The sequence below is a fragment of the Rattus norvegicus genome, chromosome 7, assembly GCF_021556685.1.
Source record: "Rattus norvegicus strain SHRSP/BbbUtx chromosome 7, alternate assembly SHRSP_T2T, whole genome shotgun sequence".
Lineage (NCBI taxonomy): Eukaryota > Metazoa > Chordata > Mammalia > Rodentia > Muridae > Rattus > Rattus norvegicus.
The window spans coordinates 48,067,441-48,085,703 of record NC_141540.1 but is presented as its reverse complement, the minus strand read 5'-3'; the positions used below and the strand labels follow the sequence as shown (position 1 = coordinate 48,085,703).

The following is an 18,263-nucleotide window of genomic DNA, read 5'->3' as shown; positions in this document are numbered from 1 at the left end:
TAACATCAGCCTATTTTCTATTAGAAATTTATATGAATATATGGGTAATTCATAACAGTTTTCACATTTGGTAAATAATTTTAGTATAATAAGAATATTAAAACAAATTATTATATATTAACTATATCCATAAAGTAGTCATCAAATAGTAAATTTATTTATTTACTTCTATATTTTGAGACAGGGATAAAATAGAGTGCCTTGTGCACAGTATACAAGTGCTGTAAAGGGAGATACATCCTCAAAAGTAAGCAGGAAAAAAGGAGATTAAAAGCATTGACTAAGAATGAGGCTCAGGGGGCTGGAGAGATGGCTCAGCGGTTAAGAGCACCCGACTGCTTTTCCAGAGGTCCTGAGTTCAATTCCCAGCAACCACATGGTGGCTCACAACTATCTGTAAGGAGATCCGATGCCCTCTTTGGTGTATCTGAGGAGAGCTACAGTGTACTTATATATAATAAATGAATAAATCTTTAAAAAAAAAAAGAATGAGGCTCAGGAAGGTCAAAGCCTCTACATTTGTTACGGCTTTCAAATGAGTCTTTGGAATTTTGATCAATTGCATAGGAATAAAACCCAAAATATAGAAATCCAGCCATTGTTCACCTTAGCCATTTGTGTTTGTTATCCTTGCTATGGATAACAGTTCTCCATAGAAAAACATAAAGAAAAGCTTTCCCAAAATGTGTCTTTGACCATCTAGTACAAATATTCTGAATAATGAGTTAGTTTAGCAAATACTTCTAGTTCATGAATAACTTCTCCACATTTATAGTTATCATTCTCATGTTTACGATAGCAAAAGCTTTGATTTAGTTTTTCATTTTCAACCAAAAGTATACTAAATCAAAATGGGCCTAAAAGTTCAGACATTTTGTCTTGACTGATAAAGATCATAATAAACCACTATTTTGAGTTTTGCTTAAATTAATATAAAATGGTGTATAAATGATTAGAAATAAATTATTGTGAAAAGTATTCCCAATTTTAAGTTCATCTTTGGCAATATACTAAATTTTACTTCTAAAACCTGTCCAAGTTTTTGTGATTGTGTGTATACTTGTACTTATGCAATACCCCTGTCTTTTACTTGTTCAGGGACATTCTCAATATGCGTGCTGCTGACAGACTCTCACAGTACTATAAAGACTTGATGAGACTCAGTAATGAATGCAGACTTGCACATGAACAATGGGATGTCAATATTACCAAGAGTTCTGCAGTAGAAACCAAGAAAGACCATCCAGCTTTTCCAAACAGTGACAGCACACTTCACAACAGGACCTTTCATCCTCAGGCTAACGATTGTAAGGCACATTCACCAGCAATTTCTACAATCCTGTTGGACACTGCCTCTAAACCTTCCACATCAAACTGTGAAGAACTGAAAGGAAGAGATCAGGAAAAGCTTATGGAGCAGAAGAGTAAACACAGCAGCATCAGTAGTCTCTCCACCATGAAAGCCTCCATCATAGAAATGAAGATGGCAGATTCTCCAATGAGTACTCATCACAGTGATGAAAAGTGTGAACCAAGGTAAGACCCTTTTCCTTAATAGATGTTATTATAGCTACTGTTTGTCTGCATGTGTTATGTATATATGTATGTCGTGCACATGTGTAAATGTGAATGCCCATGCCAACAGAGGCCCGAAGACACTGGGTGCCATTGCCCTATCACTTGTGTATTCTCTAGTGGCATTGTCTTTCACTGAGCTTATAGCTTTGGTGGCAGCAGCAAATGCAGGTCATCTGTCCCCCTGTCTTGACCTACTACAGCACTGGAATGACAGGTGCCATATGGCTGGTGTGATGGTTTGCATATGCTTGGCCCAGGGAGTGACACTATTAGAAGGTGTGGCCTTGTAGGAGGAAGTGTGGCACTGTGGGGTTGGGCTTTGAGATCCTCCTCCTAGCTGTCTGGGAATGTTTATTCTGTCCCTGGCTTCCTTCCACTGAAGATGTAGACCTCTCAGTTTCTCCTGCACCCTGCCCGCCTGGATGCTGCCATATTCCTGCCTTGATGATAATGGACTGAAACTCTGACCTATAAGCCAGTCCCAGTTAAGTGTTGTCCCTTATAAAACTTACATTGGTCATGGTGTCTGTTCACAGGAATAAGACCCTAAATAAGACAGCTGGCTACACCTGTCTCTTTATGTGGTTGCTGACAATTACAGCTCTCAAGTTTTCTCAGCAAGTGCTATTTTCCCATTGACCGCTCTCCAGAAACAAAGCCATGTTCCTATTTTTGATAACTGATTATAGTCAGTGGTAAGACTTTAGGTAATTTAAATCTAAATTATTTTTATATTGATCCCCTTAACTACTTTTTATAATATGCACAAAAAGCCTTGCAACAGTAGAAATAAATTTGGTTAAATGCGGGCAGGTTTAATTTATTCCCTAAACTTATTTCGTTTTGGAAGAGTATGAAATTGTTTTCTGCTTCCAAACTTGTAAATATCTAAAAGTATTTTAATAAAACTTAAAATATATCCTAAAATCATTTATTCTAAATATTATTTTATCTCTTGAAATATACCTTTATAAGTTCCACTGATCTAGTAAACATATAAGTATGTATGTGAGATTTTGCATGTCGATGCCATAGATTTCTTTGTAATGAAATCTCTGGAAGGCAATTAATCCCATCAAGTCCCTAGTAAGCGTTGCATTCCTTAAGGAAACTCCTGGAGTCCTGTAACTGTTGAACAAGTAAGGACGGCTTTGGCCCATCAACTTCATGGCTTTTGGTACTTTTACCCTAGTGTCAGATCAGCAAGATTCAGCTTCTCCTGTAAAGGCTGATGTTAAACAAAACATAGCCAATGTCACGGGGGCTGTTTTGCTTTTCTTGACTTTATTCCAGTAGATGTCTGTGGAAACAGTGATTTTTTTGTTCTGGAAACTATGTTTGCTTGATACATTGAGATATACAAAAGATGGTTATTTCCTATTGTAAAAATATTTAAAAATACTTTGCTAATTTTGGAGAATTTCATCCAGCTCCTCCTAGATGCTGATCCTCCTTTTAGTCCCCTCTCCAACTTTGTATCTTCTTGTTGATTTGTTGTTGTTGTTTAGAAGTAACTATTTGGAGTAGATGCCTTGGTCCAATGTAATCATTTTCACAAATTCTGTCTTTATTTTCTGATATATTTAATCATTTTATTTATATATCTTCACCCCAAACATTCCACATGTTGTTCATGAAGACTTCAAAATGATCTGTACTTAGATCTCCTTGACAAATGATAAGGACCACAGCGAAATAATTTTAATATGGATTAATGAAGACAAGAAAATGGACATATACGAAAGACTTAAAAAGTAACAATAAAAATATGACAAGAGCAACAACAAAGCAAAACAAAAAGACATCAAGGCTTGCTGCATCTTGCCACTCAGGGGAATAGAGCCCACTGTAATCCCTTTCCTAGGCATGATTCTCACATGCTAAGCTGAGGATGTTTTTTACTTTAAGATTTTTTGCTCAGTAAAGCAAATCTGATGGCAACAGAGCTAGTTTTCTCAACAATGCAGTGATTCCACATTGAGAAAAACTGAAAATCACCTTTTTCCTTCTTTCAATATGGTAAAGAGTCATTCATATGTCAGTTCCACTCAGGGCAATATCCCTGTTCTGTTGTGCTTCCATTGGGGATGAGGAAGTTAGGAAAAGATAATCACAACATCAATTCCTGTAGGAAAAATTCATAGTTGCCTTCGGTATATCTGTAAACAAGTATAAGACACTGTATTCACTCTGTATCTTCTAAAGGCCTTTCAGCTTTTACTGCTCATGCTTCACAGTTTCGTTCAGCGCTGGACTTGTAACCAAGACCTTGTCCATATTACCTGGCATTTGACCACTGAGCTGCAGTCTAATCATTAATTTGAAAATAGTTTTAATTATATGCAGTGAATTAGGATTTACTCTTTTTCAGACACAGCTTGGTTTCCTTGCCTTCTTCTCATGGCCCTGTCACCCCTTTTAGCCTCCCAAGGCTATTTTCTTTTTTCTTAATCATTTTATTTACATTTCAATTGATATCCCCCTTCCTGGTTTCCCCTCCACAAACCTCCTGTCCCATCCCCCTCCTCTTTGCCTCTATGATGGTTCTCCTCTGCTCCCACCTCACTGCTTTAGCATCCTCCTACACTGGGGAATCCACATGACCAAGGGCCTCCCCTCGCACTGATGCCAGCCAGATAAGGTCTTCCTCTGCTACATATGTTGCTGAAGCCATGGATTCCTCTATGCATATGCTTTGGATGGTGATTTAATCTCTGGGAGCTCTGGATACTCTGATTAGTTGATATCGTTGTTCTTCCTATGGGATTGTAATGCCCTTCAGCTCCTTCAGTCCTTCCCCTAGCTCTTCCATTGGGGTCCCATGCTTGGTCCTATTGTTAGCTGTATCTGCATCTGTATTAGTCAGGTGTTGGTAGAACCTCTCAGAGACCAGCTAACACAGGCTCTTGTCAGCAAGCAGTTGGTGGCATCAGCAATGGTGTCTGGGTTTGGTGTCTGCAGGTGGCATGGAGCTTCAGGTGCAGTCATCTCTGGATGTCTTTTCCATCAGTCTCTGCTCCATATTTTTTCTCCTGTAGTTCCTTTAGACAGGAGCACTTCTGGGTTAATAATTTTTAGGCAGGTCCTGTCCATTTTCAAGTCAAGTATTCTGTTATCCTCCTCTACAATGTCAACATTTTTGTTCTAAGATTCATGGCCACATTCATTCCCACACACATGCATGTATATAAGCACTAAAACTAGGGTCCTAATACAAAAGAAAAATGCCATGTATAGTTCAGAGGTTTAGTTATCTTAATATAAAAAGTCTTGATTCATCTGCTTTCCTATAAGTCTTAGCATTCCATTTTTCTTTATGTTCAAATAAAATTCTGTTGTGCAAGTAACCACATTTTTACGTTTCACAGACAGACTGATGGGTATCTGGGATAGTTCTATTTTTTTTATTGTGACAGAGATTCCCTTATATATCCCAGGTACACCTTTTACTCATACATTTCCTATTCCAGGCTCCCAAATTCTCAGATTACAGTAATACACACTCATACCAAGCTTATTTTCTTTATTATGTCTAATATATCGCATTATTTTGAGATATCCTCATTTAATTTCATTCAAACGATGAATGAATGAAGAAACAGTTGCATAAATGTGATTTAAACCTTTAGCACTTATCATAAACTTTGGTTTATTCTACCAGGTGGAAATGATTTTCAGAATCCAAAAAAATAGTTTTCCTGAGTATTGAAACTATATTCTCCCAGTTACTTTTCTATTGCTGCAAAGAGACGCCTTGACCAAGGCAACTTAGAAAAGAGAGCATTTATTGGGTGACTTGCTTACACTTTTGGACCCTGTCTTAGTTAGGGTCTTATTGCTGTGAACAGGCACCATGACAAATGTAAGTTTTATAAAGAAGAACATTTAATCGGGGCTGGCTTACAGGTTCTATCATTAGTTTCTTCTTTTCTAACACCTTCACTGCCTAACTTGGCTGTCCTGGATCTTGCTCTGTAGATTGACCTTGAATTTAGAGATCTGTATACCTGTCTCCTGGGATTAAAGGTTAGGTTTGTACTAAGTTGCCTGGAGCTAACTTGGCTGGGTGGGATCTTGTCCCTCCCCTCCCCCCCTCCATCCCCCCCCCAGGCCATTACTCCCTTAATTCGATTTAATATCCTTGAACACAGGATTCAGCTCCATTTCACTTCCCATATTTTGTATTTTTCCTTTCTCAATTTCCCTTTTTTCATCAAAATGCTCTTCTTACCAGTGAATTTTAGTAACCACACAACAGAATTTACACCAGGCTGTTTTGAGACTTTCTTTTTCAAAGCAATTAATCTAAAAATCTCTTCACCTTAACCTTTGGACAATGGCAAAAAGCAGCCATGTTTTTCTGCAAAACACAACAAATACAGTCTTTATGTCACATACTGAAATTCTTCTTCACTTGCGCTGGGTCCAAACAGTTCAAATTACTCTCAATAACAAAGACTTCTGCATTCCTACTAAGATAGTCCATTAAGCCCCATTTAAAGCATTCCACTGCTTTCCAAATCCAAAGTCCCAAAATCTAGTGTCTTCCAAACAAAAACATGGTCAGGCCTATCACAGCAATACCCCAGTCCCTGGTACCAACTTCTGTGTTAGTTAGGGTCTTATTGATGTGAACAGACACCATGACCAATGTAAGTTTTATAAAGGACAACATTTAATTGAGGATGGTGGTTTAATCCATTATGATCAAGGAGAGAGCATCCAGGCAGGCTTGGTGCAGGAGGAGCTGAGAGTTTTACATCTGCATCCCAAGGAAGCCAGAAACAGACTGAACATCCTCAGGCAGCTAGGAGGTGGGTCTCCAAGCCCATCCCTGACACTGACACACTTCCTCCAACAAGGCCACACCTTCTAATAGTGCCACTCCCTGGACTAAGTATATGCAAACCATCACAGTCCCTGACTGTCCTGATGGGCAGCATGGCAGCAGGCTCTTAGCTACCGCTCCATTGCCATGTCAGAAAGTTGAAGTTAGAGAGGATGACTTGGTCTAGTGTGGGATTTGGAACCTCAATTCCTATTCTTTGTGACACAACTTCTAAAAACTGTTTACTTAAATAAAGACCTAATATTCAGATACATTAGCTTATTAGGGTCACTCCCATGCAAACCACTACATATGTGCAATTTATCTTTAACCAGAAGTTTTAGCTACTAACTTCAATCTCATATTCATGGCAAAACCAGATTAGAGGATTGAGCTGGCTATAAGTAAAATGGTAGTGAGAAAGATGATAGGGATAATGTTGACCATGTTTATGGTGGAGATGGTGATGAAGGTGATGGGGGTTGTAGTGATGATAAGATTAAAATTATTATAATCACTGTGGAGAAGTTAAGCACCAATAGAGAATAATTTCTTCATGTACCCTAATTCTTTTCAAATATAGTTTGGGGAAAAAATACATGGTTATATCTGAGAGACTCTATTACTTAATCCCATTTTTTTTTTTTGTAGATGAGTATCACAAGGAAAGAGAAAATTCCATTGAGTTTAACAATTGTGCTAGTTTCTTTTCTGTTTCTGTGATTAAATCACTGCCAGAAAAGCAACACAGAAGGAAGTGTTTGTTAGAGACTTAGAGTTCCAGAGCGATAAGAGTTCATTATCATCTCAAGGGGGAAATGGAGCATCATGCAAACATGGTGTCTAAAGCATCAAAGCTCCTTTGTAAAGTACAGACAGGAAGCCAGGAAAACAAACTGGAAATTGCACATGGCTTTTAAAACCTCAAAACTTGCCCTAAGTGACATATTTCTTTCTGTGAGACCATATTTCCTAACGCTACCTAAACAGTACCACCAGGGACCCAATGTTACAACCCGAGACTTTGGGAACATCTCATTTAAATCATCAAATTCTGTTCTCTGGCACCAGTAAGCTCATGGCTCTCTTATACTGTAAAATGTATTTGTTCCAACTCCAGAACTCCCCATAGTGTTTTAGTCTTCACTGTTTAACAATCCAACGTCCCTTTGGAGACCAAAGAAATCTTTAAATTGTAGCTTCTTATAAGATTAAACAGCAAATTGCATACTTACAGCATAAAATAACACATTACCATTCCAAAAGGCATTCCAAAGAAGACATAGTGAAGACACACTAGACCAAAGCAAGAGTAAAATCTAGCAGGGCATATTTCAAATCCTACGGCTCCATCTCCAATGTCAAAAGTACAGATGGCCTCACCATCCCACCCTTGCTGCCAGCAACCCACAAATCTCTCATGTAAAGCTTCCTTGGCAGATAGCCTATGGCTCCATCATCTACCACTGCAACTCCGACTTCACTTCCACAGCTTCAGAAATAGCTTCTGGAGGCCTTCACACATGACTGCCCTGCCCTGCACTTCGCCTCCTTCAGCTCTCTAAGACAGCAGAAGATCCCACGACTGCATCATTTGTATATATTTCACGACTCGAAAGCCAGCATTATGTGGGGAAACCATTATATGCATGAAGCATGCAATTTTACTATTTATTTATTTATTTATTTATTTATTTATTTATTTATTTATTTATTTATTTTACATGGATTCACAGTAAGGGGATTGCCTTGAGTCTCATAAGAGACTTTGGCCTTTTAAATAGTATTGAGGTTGAAAGATTAGGAGGACTTTGGCATCAGACAAAACATTTTTCATCACAATATATCCAGGATCCCGTGGGGAAAGAGGGGTGGATGAGATGCCCTTACCTCAGACATTTGAACACTGGGTTCCTAGTTGGCAGCGTGGTTTTGGAGGTGGCGGTTTTGGAGTTTGACGCATTTGGATAAATCTTTGGCCCCTTGAATGATTTTGCAGAAGCTCTTGTCTGATGTTTCTTTCTTGGGACAGAAAATTCATGAGGAATTTTGATTTTAGACTTTAGAAGCTTGGCTGGATGGTTTTGTCCCCAGGGTACCCTTCCCTTTGTTCCAAAGCAATTCAAGTCTCCTCTGTGGCTTCTGAGGTACAAGCCTTGGCCTCAACATTGTTTGTTTGTTTGTTTTCCTCTTCAAACTGTATATTTCTTTCTGCCTACTTGATCTCTTTTGTTGTAGATCTGCATCATAGTAATTACTAATAACTACAAGGCATTATCAATATTAAATTATTTTACATTATCCTCTGCCAAGGAATTTAGACCACTGCTTTTTTAGATTCGGCCTCAGGAAAATGATTAGGACAAGGACAAAAAAAAAGTGACACCTTTGCCAAAATACAACCATAGTGTTTTCTAATCTAGTTTCTAATATTGTTCACCTCATTGACCTGGGTGTCCAAGCTCCTCAAAGATGGCCCATTAATTTCTGTTTACAACATTCAAACACTATTCCCTAGTCCAAAGTCCCAAAGTCATCTAGAATCCTTCAAAATTCACTTGCTCATCTTCTTCAGGAAGTAGCCATTGTGGTAAGAACTTCAGCATAAGTAATTTCCTATTGTTTGGAGAAGACACCATAATCAAGGAGTTTATTTGAGAGTAATGTGCCAAAGAGATAAGAATCTATCATCATTAGATCAAGACAACAGTTTAACAGGGAAGCATGATGTCCGGAGCTGAAAGCTGGGAGTGCACATCTAAAATCTGGAGACTTAGTATTTAAATGCTCTACTATGGGGAACATATTATTCAGTCCAGTCAAACAAACAAAAAGGTATTGCAAACTCTGTGAAGGAAATGTTGAGAAATGGATTTCTTGTTCATATACCTTTTAAATCAAACACAGAAACCCGACAAGGAATTAAGGTAGAATTGCTATCATTTCCATTATACCTTGTTCCTTGATAAAATTCTTATAATAATCTGTGAGAAAGGAAGCTAATTCTAACTCAAGAGAACAATGCAGTGTCTAAAATTTGCAAATAGCCATGGCCTAGGACCCATTGGAATTTCCTATGAATGAATTTCCTATACATGAGTAATGTGACTTTTTTTTTTTTTTTTTTTTACATTTCAAATGTTATCCCCTTTCCCGGTTTCCCATACATGAACCCCCTATTCCATCTCATCTCCCCCTGCTTCTATGAGTATGTTCTACCACCTGCCCTGACATTCCCCAATACTGGAACATCGAGCCTTGGCAAGACGAAGGGCTTCTCTTCCCATTGATGCTCAACAAGGCCATCCTCTGCTACATATACAGCTGGAGCCATGAGTCTGTCCATGTGTATTCTTTGGATGATGGTTTAGTCCCTGGGAGTTCTGGTTAGTTGGTATTGTTGTTCTTATGGGGTTGCAAAGCCCTTCAGCTTCTACAATCCTTTCTCTAATTCCTCTATTGGGGACACCATTCTCAGTTCAATGGTTTGCTGCTAGCATCCGCCTCTGAATTTGTCATGCTCTGGCAGAGCCTCTCAGGAGACAGCTATATCAGGCTCCTGTCAGCATGTACTTCTTGGCATCAGCAATATTGTCTGGGTTTGGTGGCTGTGTATGGACTTGATCACCAGGTGGGGCAATCTCTGGATGGTCTTTCCCTCAGTCTCTGCTCCAAATTTTGTCTCCATATTTCTTCCTGTGAATATTTTCTTTCTCCTTCTAAGAAGAATTGAAGCATCCACACTTTGGTGGTCCTTCTTCTTGAGCTTCATGTGGTCTTCAATGTAGATTGTATCTTAGGTAATCTGAGCTTTTGGGCTAATATCCACTTATCAGTGAGTGCATACCATTTGGGTTTTGTTGCTGTTGTTGTTGTTTATTTTTTTGGTTTTTTTTTTGGTTTTTTTTTATTTTTTTTTTTGTTTTTTGTTTTTCTGTGATTGGGTTACCTCACTCAGGATGATATTTTCTAGTTCCATCGATTTGCTATGAATTTCATGTAGTCATTGGTTTTGATAGCTGACTAGTACTCCATTATGTAAATGTAACACATTTTCTATGTCCATTCCTCTATTGAAAGACATCTGGGTTCTTTCCAGCCTCTGGCTATTATAAATAAAGCTGCTATGAACATAGTGGAGCATGTATTTTCAAGTGGTCAAGAAGTGAAAAGAAGCTGGTAAAATACCTTCCTACCATCTTCACTCTTGCCATGAAGAGTTGGAAGAATATAATTTTCTCTTCCTTTCTAAGGCAAGCCATGGTGACAAGCACCTAACCCTACTTTGCCAAGTCCAAATTGGTTTCTATACTTTTGGAACTCCTCTTTACCATCATTTCCCATTCTGGAACAATGCACTCACTAGAAGAATTTCTGTAATGTGTTTCTTCTTAAAAGTTGTTAAAACAAAAATTTAAAACTTTTTCTGAAGCTAAATCCCTTTCAGAACTTTTGGCTCATTCTCTCTTTCAGGTTGGAGATCCATATTACTTTACATTTATCTTTAAACAAAGAAAGGATTTTCCTTTTATATAAGATTCATATTGTTTATGTTTATGTACAGGTCACAAAGACCTCTGTTTTATTTATTATTTTAATCTTTTACAAGACTAGTGTATCTATATAATTTTCATCCTTTCCTCTCCCTTGTAACTCTTCCTGTGTCTCCTTTACTCATCAAATTTTTAAATTTGTAATTATATATAAAATATGTATGCATATATAAATACAACCTGATTTATCCATTTAATGTTGTTCGTATGCATTTAGGGCTAACAATATGTGATTAGATAACCTATCACAGTCTCCCTCCTGGTTAACACTGATTCACACTCTTTCCAAGGGCATTTAGTGTCTGCGGCTTTTCATCTAAGTATGGAGCTTACCCCCCCAGTGTAGGGGAATGTCAGGGCAGGGAGGTAATTTGGGAGGGCGAACACCCTTATAGAAGAAGGAGGAGGTTGATGGAATAAGGGGTTTATGGACTGGAATCCAGGAAAGGGAATAACATTTGAAATGTAAATAGAAAATATCCATTAAAAAATTGTTCTCACCTGCAATGGCATACCAAGTGCTGCTAACATGTTGGTGGTCCCCTATAAGCACCAATATCTTCAAGATTCCCTGTTTGTAGTTTCACTGTCATATATAGAACACCACATTTCCAGTGGCTTATGAAGGCCTCTTACTCACCTTCTGGGTATTCATCTATGCTAACATAATTTCCTCCTTCTATTTTTAGCAAGGCAGCCATGATAATCCAAGCGCAATGGCGTAGTTACATTGCACGAAGACAGATTGATTACTCTGAAAAACCTTGTCCAACCACAGCGTCAGAACCCTTGTGCAATTCCTTCATTAATGACCAGATGACTTCCAATGAAGAAGGAAGAAAACCTATTATGAATATCCAAGAACAGAGGGAGAAAGCTGCTCTTTGCATTCAGGTTAATTCAAACCTTTGATAGCAGAGTTAGCCATAGAAATGTATTCCTCATTTTTGGCTCAGTCATTCTGTGTTTTTAAAGGCTTCTTTCAATCTGAAATACTATGACCTTGAGTGTCATTAAAGCTAACCCATACAATGATATTTAAACTTCTCCTTATTGTACTAAGTTCTTTACTTCTTTGATTTGATTTATTTCAACTTATTTCATGAGGTTATTAGAAATTGTATTGCTTCCTGCTTTGTTTCCCAGTATGTTTGTAGTTGGTATAAAGAAAATCTACTGATTTAAAGACCTTTCAAGTTATTTTTATCTGCTTTAGTTTCTTTTAATTGAAAAATTAGTATGTGTATATAACAAATCTTGATCAAATCCACCTATTTTATCTTTTCATGTCCCTGTTCACCGCTTTTCCCTCTCCAATTTATGGTTTCTATTTAATGACCTGCTCAGTTCATTTACTACTGTTCCTATAGCTAATAATAATGTTTAGCATACAAAACTAACCAGAAAGTCAGTAGCATACGCTGATTATGTTGTCTCTATCTTTGAGTCTGTCGTATACATAGGGTAAACAATTCACGCATCAATAAATGACAGGGATTGATTGTCAACGATCTTATTGATATGTTCTTGAATTTAATTTGCAAATATTTTATTGATAATTTTTACATTTATATTAATTAATAATCAGGGAGATTGGACTATCATTCTGTTATCATATCTTAATATATCTCAATTTGGTTTTTGTATTGAAGTGATAAAAAAATTTTTCATAGAGTTTGGAAGTGTTTCTTCCTTTTCTATTATGGAATAACTTGAGGAATAGTAACATTAGTTCTTTGAAGGTCTGGCCTTGCACTTTTTTAGATGGAGGATTTTTCTTTTTCTTTTTTTCGGAGCTGGGGACCGAACCCAGGGCCTTGTGCTTGCTCGGCAAGCACTCTACCACTGAGCTAAATCCCCAACCCCTAGATGGAAGATTTTTAATTACTGTCTCCAAGTACTACAACCACAATATATTTGTCAAATCATCTATGATTTTAATGAAAGCTAGTCACTTGACCTAATTTATATTAACCTAATATATTCTAGAAATATATTTCAAAACTCTAACAAAAAATTAAAGTTCTGCAAATGCCTGCTTTAATTAAAAACTTTAAAAATATCAAAAAGTGAAAATGAAAGGAGGAATTCTGAAAGTGGAAGGATAGATCCAGTGGTCCCAGTGTCTAGAAAAATGGCAGAGATTAGGGGAAGGGAGACTCAATCACAAGAAAATACTCATGAAAATGTCAGAAGGAAAATGCTACATTGCATGCTAATGGGCAAATTTAATTAATTAATTAATTAACTAGTTGAACTCATAACTTCAAGACATTTTTTTTTTGGGAGCCGGGGACCGAACCCAGGGCCTTGCGCTTCCTAGGTAAGCACTCTACCACTGAGCTAAATCCCCAGCCCCGCAGCCAGCATTCTTAACTGCTGAGTTATCTCTTCAGCCTCTTTATATGATCTTTAACTTAATATCACGTGATTTTTCTGACTTCGAAAACTAAGTAAATAGAGTTTCTAGGAAAAAAAATAAGAGGCAAGATTTGAGGATTAAAAAAATTTAGTGAATGCCCATTATAAAAGTAACTTTTATTCTCCGGATGTAATTATTGTCTCCGAAGCTTACTGCTACGCCTTCACCTAGTCCTGGGAGCTTCTAGTGTCCCTGTAATCTTAATGTTTTCAGCCTCTGAGACTTACTGATGAGTAAGCTCACCCTCTCTATTTCTTTGTTTATTGGATATTTTATGTATTTACATTTCAAATGTTATCCCCTTTCCGGGGCTCCCCCCCCACCCCTCCTTCCCTGCTTTTATGAGGATGCTCTCCTTCCTGTCCACCCACTCCCACCTCAACGCCCTAGCGTTTCCCTACACTGGGGAAAAGAGCCTTCACTGGAGGCTTCTCCTCCTATTCATTCCGGACAATGCCATCCTCTGCTACATATGCAGCTGGAGCCATGGGTCCCTCCATATGTACTCTTTGGTTGGTGGCTTAGTCCTTGGGAGCTCTGAGAGGTCTGGTTGGTGGATATTGTTGTTTATGCTATGGGATTGCAAACCCCTTAAACTCCTTCAGTCCTTTCTCTAATCTTCCATTGGGGTTCCCGGTACTCTATTTTATTTTTTCCTGAACTCTCCCTACTGATTTAACAACTCCTCCGGGCCCATATTTCTGGCTTTTTCCATCTTCATCTATGTCTATCTTGTTCTCTCTCTGCAACATTTCTGTGTATAACTCTCCTAGTAAACCTGCTTCCTCCTTTTCTCTATATGTATCTCTCTTAAGTTGCTTTCTTTTCATTTCCTATTCTGCCAACTCTTTTTCAGATTTGTTACTTTGTCAACCACATAATTAGATATCACCCTCAGAACTTCCTTCTGCAAACTAACGTTTTCTTCATTGTTTGGTTTTAAAAATGTGTACTAAGGGTATGTCTGCATTCCAGCCAGAGGGATTAAAGTTTGTGTTAAGGGCTAACCCCACCACAACTAGAAACAGGGCTTTTCAGTAAATATACAATCTCAGGGTTCATAGTATGATCAATTATCCTTCAACATATGATCATTTATGATATATAAATTTGCATTTATTATATGTATATTATATAATTAATATATAGCAATCATGTATAATTTTATTTTTTGTTTGTGGGTACAGATAGGATGACCATGATCTTCTGTCTTTCCACTGGAATGCAAAGCTCCATTGGAGTCTTACGAAGTCACCAGTCAGTGCAATATGACTGAAGTCATTGCCACACCCCCTTCTGTGACTCTTCCTATATACAATAGTTCACTAATGAGGGGTGTTGTTCCCTTAACTTATTTCTCCATCACTGCTTGGCTATTTGTTGGTCCATTTACAGGAAGACCCAGTGAAGTCACAATAGTCATTGAGACCTTTTGATTGCAGTGGCACTAGCTTGCCCAGAGGGCAATTTTCAGCCATTCTCTATTGAATTCACGCTTTTGCAGAGTTTCTATACACTCTTCTGCATTATACCTTGACTCTTGGGGGAATGGTATGCATAACTCAAGTATGTGCACTCAGATATCACTCATTCTCAGCACCTTATGCATCCATCAGTCTCTACTTTCATTGCAATTCACTGGGAAGAGAGGCTTCTCTGATTAAGATTATGTGATTATTTTCTAAGGGTACAAATGTTTATATTAAAGTGGTTCCATGCTATGTCAATCTTACCAAACAACAGAGTTAGCTTTTAATTTGGTGTTATTTGGCAAAACACCTAAGCTGAATTAGAAATCCATAGGTTAGGTAAAAGACATTATTAGCAAGAAGGAAAGATATGGTTTAAAAACTAAATGAGAATATAATCCCCTTTGCACTCTCAGACATACTACCTGCTTTTCTTGGAAATGAAGCATTTGTCTAAGAATGGAAACAGAAGAGTTTGTTGATATTGTTTGTATTTTGAGATAATGATGTTGGCTTCAACCTCATTATGTTGACAAAGCTAACTTTAAATTCCTGATGTGCTTGCAGTAGACTTACAGGTACGGGGATAGATACAAATACCATCACACCCATTTCTTCCATATTTGTTACTACTATTTTTTTGAGAATTAGTGTTTACTTTATGAATTTTTAACATTCTTGGCTCTCGATCTTTGTTGTCTTTTTTTCATGTCTAAGGTTATGTTGAGAGAAGCTAAGTTGTATCTGTTGCTAGAGTGATTTGATAGAAACTACTTTCTTCTATTTAGAAAAAGTAGGGCAGGAAATGGAAGTTCTAGAACAGACAATACTTTGTGAATAAAGGATGGGGAGAGGAATTGAATTAGATAGAACTGGTCTTTCTGACAGTGTACCAGACTAGAAAGTAAACCTCCTATTCCTGAAGCCAGGGAGACTCACAGGTTTTGGAGTAAAAATGGAAATGATGAAAGGCTGAAGTTCCTACCCTTCAATAACAACCTATACTCAGTACCTTATTCAGCCATAAGTCTCTGCCTTCACGGCTGAATCAAGCTAGAAAACCTTGCTGTATTTATTTTGTCTATTTTCTATCCCTACCAGAATAGAAAGCTGAGGCTTGTTTGCATGTTTTAGGCTCGATCATCTGTGAGAGATGTGAGAGACATTTAATGAACTTCAAAATCAATGGTATTTACTGTCTCATATTTATATATGGTGGGTCACAAGACAGGATACTGATCACTTAAATCACTGATTCATAGTTTGTTTAAACCTACATTTAAGACTTTAAACTTCTTAATTTATTCAACTCCTTATTTATTCCTCTCTCCTCCCTCCTTTCAAAGTCAGAGACTAACATGTGCATGCTTTATAGTTGGGAAAATGGGAAGCTTCAGATATGCTTTTGATTGGAGGTTGCTGCAGTAGAAAGGTGCCATGGATGGGTCTAGTGTTGGAACAAGCTGTCTGATTCATTTGCAAAGCGTAGGGAGCATTCTTCAGTGAGTCCTACATAGGGATAAAGTCACAGAAGCTATCAGTCCTCTGACAACTTTCAATAGTTCTTGGCCAATGGCTTAGGTTTTGATTCTGCTTCCTTCTGAGAAGTATGTGGTCTGACTTCTGAGAGAGGTCGTTGCAGATGTGAGTTATCTCTGTCCTTGAATACAGTCTGGCCACTTTGTATGTTCTGATTCTCATAGCAATATAAATGCTATGAAACTGTTCTAAAATACTTTTTTACAGTCAAATTTGTCGTTGTGGTGTGTTTTTTAGGTTACAATCAAATGCATTCATTTTAAAAATTACCTTAATACCTTTTAGAGTTACCCATAGAGTGTGGATCATATTTTCATTTTCTAATTGATTCCTGTTAGATCATATACACTTACTTCAGTTTTTAATAACATGGTTTCAAACTCATATTTAATTAACAAAGGTTGATTATTTACAGAATTAAATGTTTTATTATTAAGTTTGAGACATGGCCTGGCACTCACCGTGTAAACTAGAAAAGCTGGAAAATTCAAGCTTTTGCTGATGTGTCATTTAACAGTTATATGTAACCATTTTAAAAATTAATTTTATAATTTACTATTTTTGTTAAATGCAAACAATTCATTCTCCAGCTTTATATGAACATCATCTCTTCTCTGGAGCTTTATTGTACTTGGGACATAGGCTGGAGAGCTTTTCTATACCAGGATTATTAAAATACTTGACTATTTTTAGTTCCATTATTCTATGCTGACTTAATTTTTTTCCTGAAATTAATTTATTTGGGGGCCATGATACCATCTCCCTAACATGGTCATTTAAATACACTGGGGCTTTTCTAAATGAGCTTAGTCTTTCTTTAAACATAATGATTTGAAAATGAGCAAAATTGACCTTTTAAATATGTCTTTCTTCTTGGTTCAGAATGGGTCCTGGAGGAATTGTCAGATAATTGATTGGTTGACCTACATGTGCAGCAGAGGGAGGGTTAAGGATTCTTCTCTGCTTACCACAAAGGAAGTCTCAAGAGATTCAGGCACATGAGGTTATTTAATTTATCTTGCAGTTGTACGTGTCACATAAAGTTCAAAAAACAGATTATTGAGCCATTAAACTAAGTTCTAAGATGTTTTATCTTCCTAGTGGGATAACATAGAGAATCTGGTTTAGGGTTTGATCTGTAACCCGGCATAACATACTTCACATTTTTGTTCAGGCAGTTTGGAAGGGCTTTATTTTACGAAAGAAACTGGTGACCGCCATAGAGGCTATCAAGGATGAAGAATCTGGAGAAGAATATGAAGAAATAGATTTAGAGGATTTTGAATTTGATGAGGTAAGTGCCAACTGCATCAAACAAAAGTTATTCTAGTAGTATTTTGCTAGACTGGATTAAAGCTAACTCTTCTGCTGGTTGCTGCAGATGCTGTAGTAATCATCACCTTTAAAGACACCCTGGCTACTTTGTGTATTCTGAGCCATGCTCTAAGGTGACCAATAATGTCATATGATAGGTGCCACTGTTACTTCCTACCCTCTTCTTAATCTGTCTTCCTACTATGTACAGACTCTAAGGGGTAATGGAATGACTACCAGGCATTTTGTCCTCTTGAACCAGATTCCCTAAGGTTAGGGACTTACTTATCCACACTGGAAACTTTAGGGGGAAGCATTGATAGAACACTCTCATGTATTTGACCTTATTCAGATTTGCACCTTTTCAGAAAGCCCAACTTTTAGTCTGAGACTTAGCTTGGACTGCAGATGGCAAATACTTGGCATTGTTTCCTTCATCTCCTTTAAATAGAGTAATTCCTCAGCTCTTTGCATTTCATGATTATGATATTTTAAGTGAATACGAACCTCCCAACTTATTTGTGCTATGACAATGTAAAGTGGAAAATTCCAGAAATAAG

The 18,263-nt window shown here is 37.4% G+C and overlaps 1 protein-coding gene across 2 annotated transcripts in view; it reads left to right on the top strand.

Moving 5' to 3' along the window:
• Lrriq1 (leucine-rich repeats and IQ motif containing 1) overlaps window positions 1-18,263 on the top strand; it is a 218,294-nt gene that overhangs the window by 65,559 nt on the left and 134,472 nt on the right. For both annotated transcript variants that reach the window (NM_001447135.1, XM_087556318.1), the window contains 3 exon segments: window positions 1,099-1,536; window positions 11,649-11,853; window positions 17,564-17,683. In NM_001447135.1, coding sequence (NP_001434064.1) covers window positions 1,099-1,536; window positions 11,649-11,853; window positions 17,564-17,683 — 763 coding nt within the window.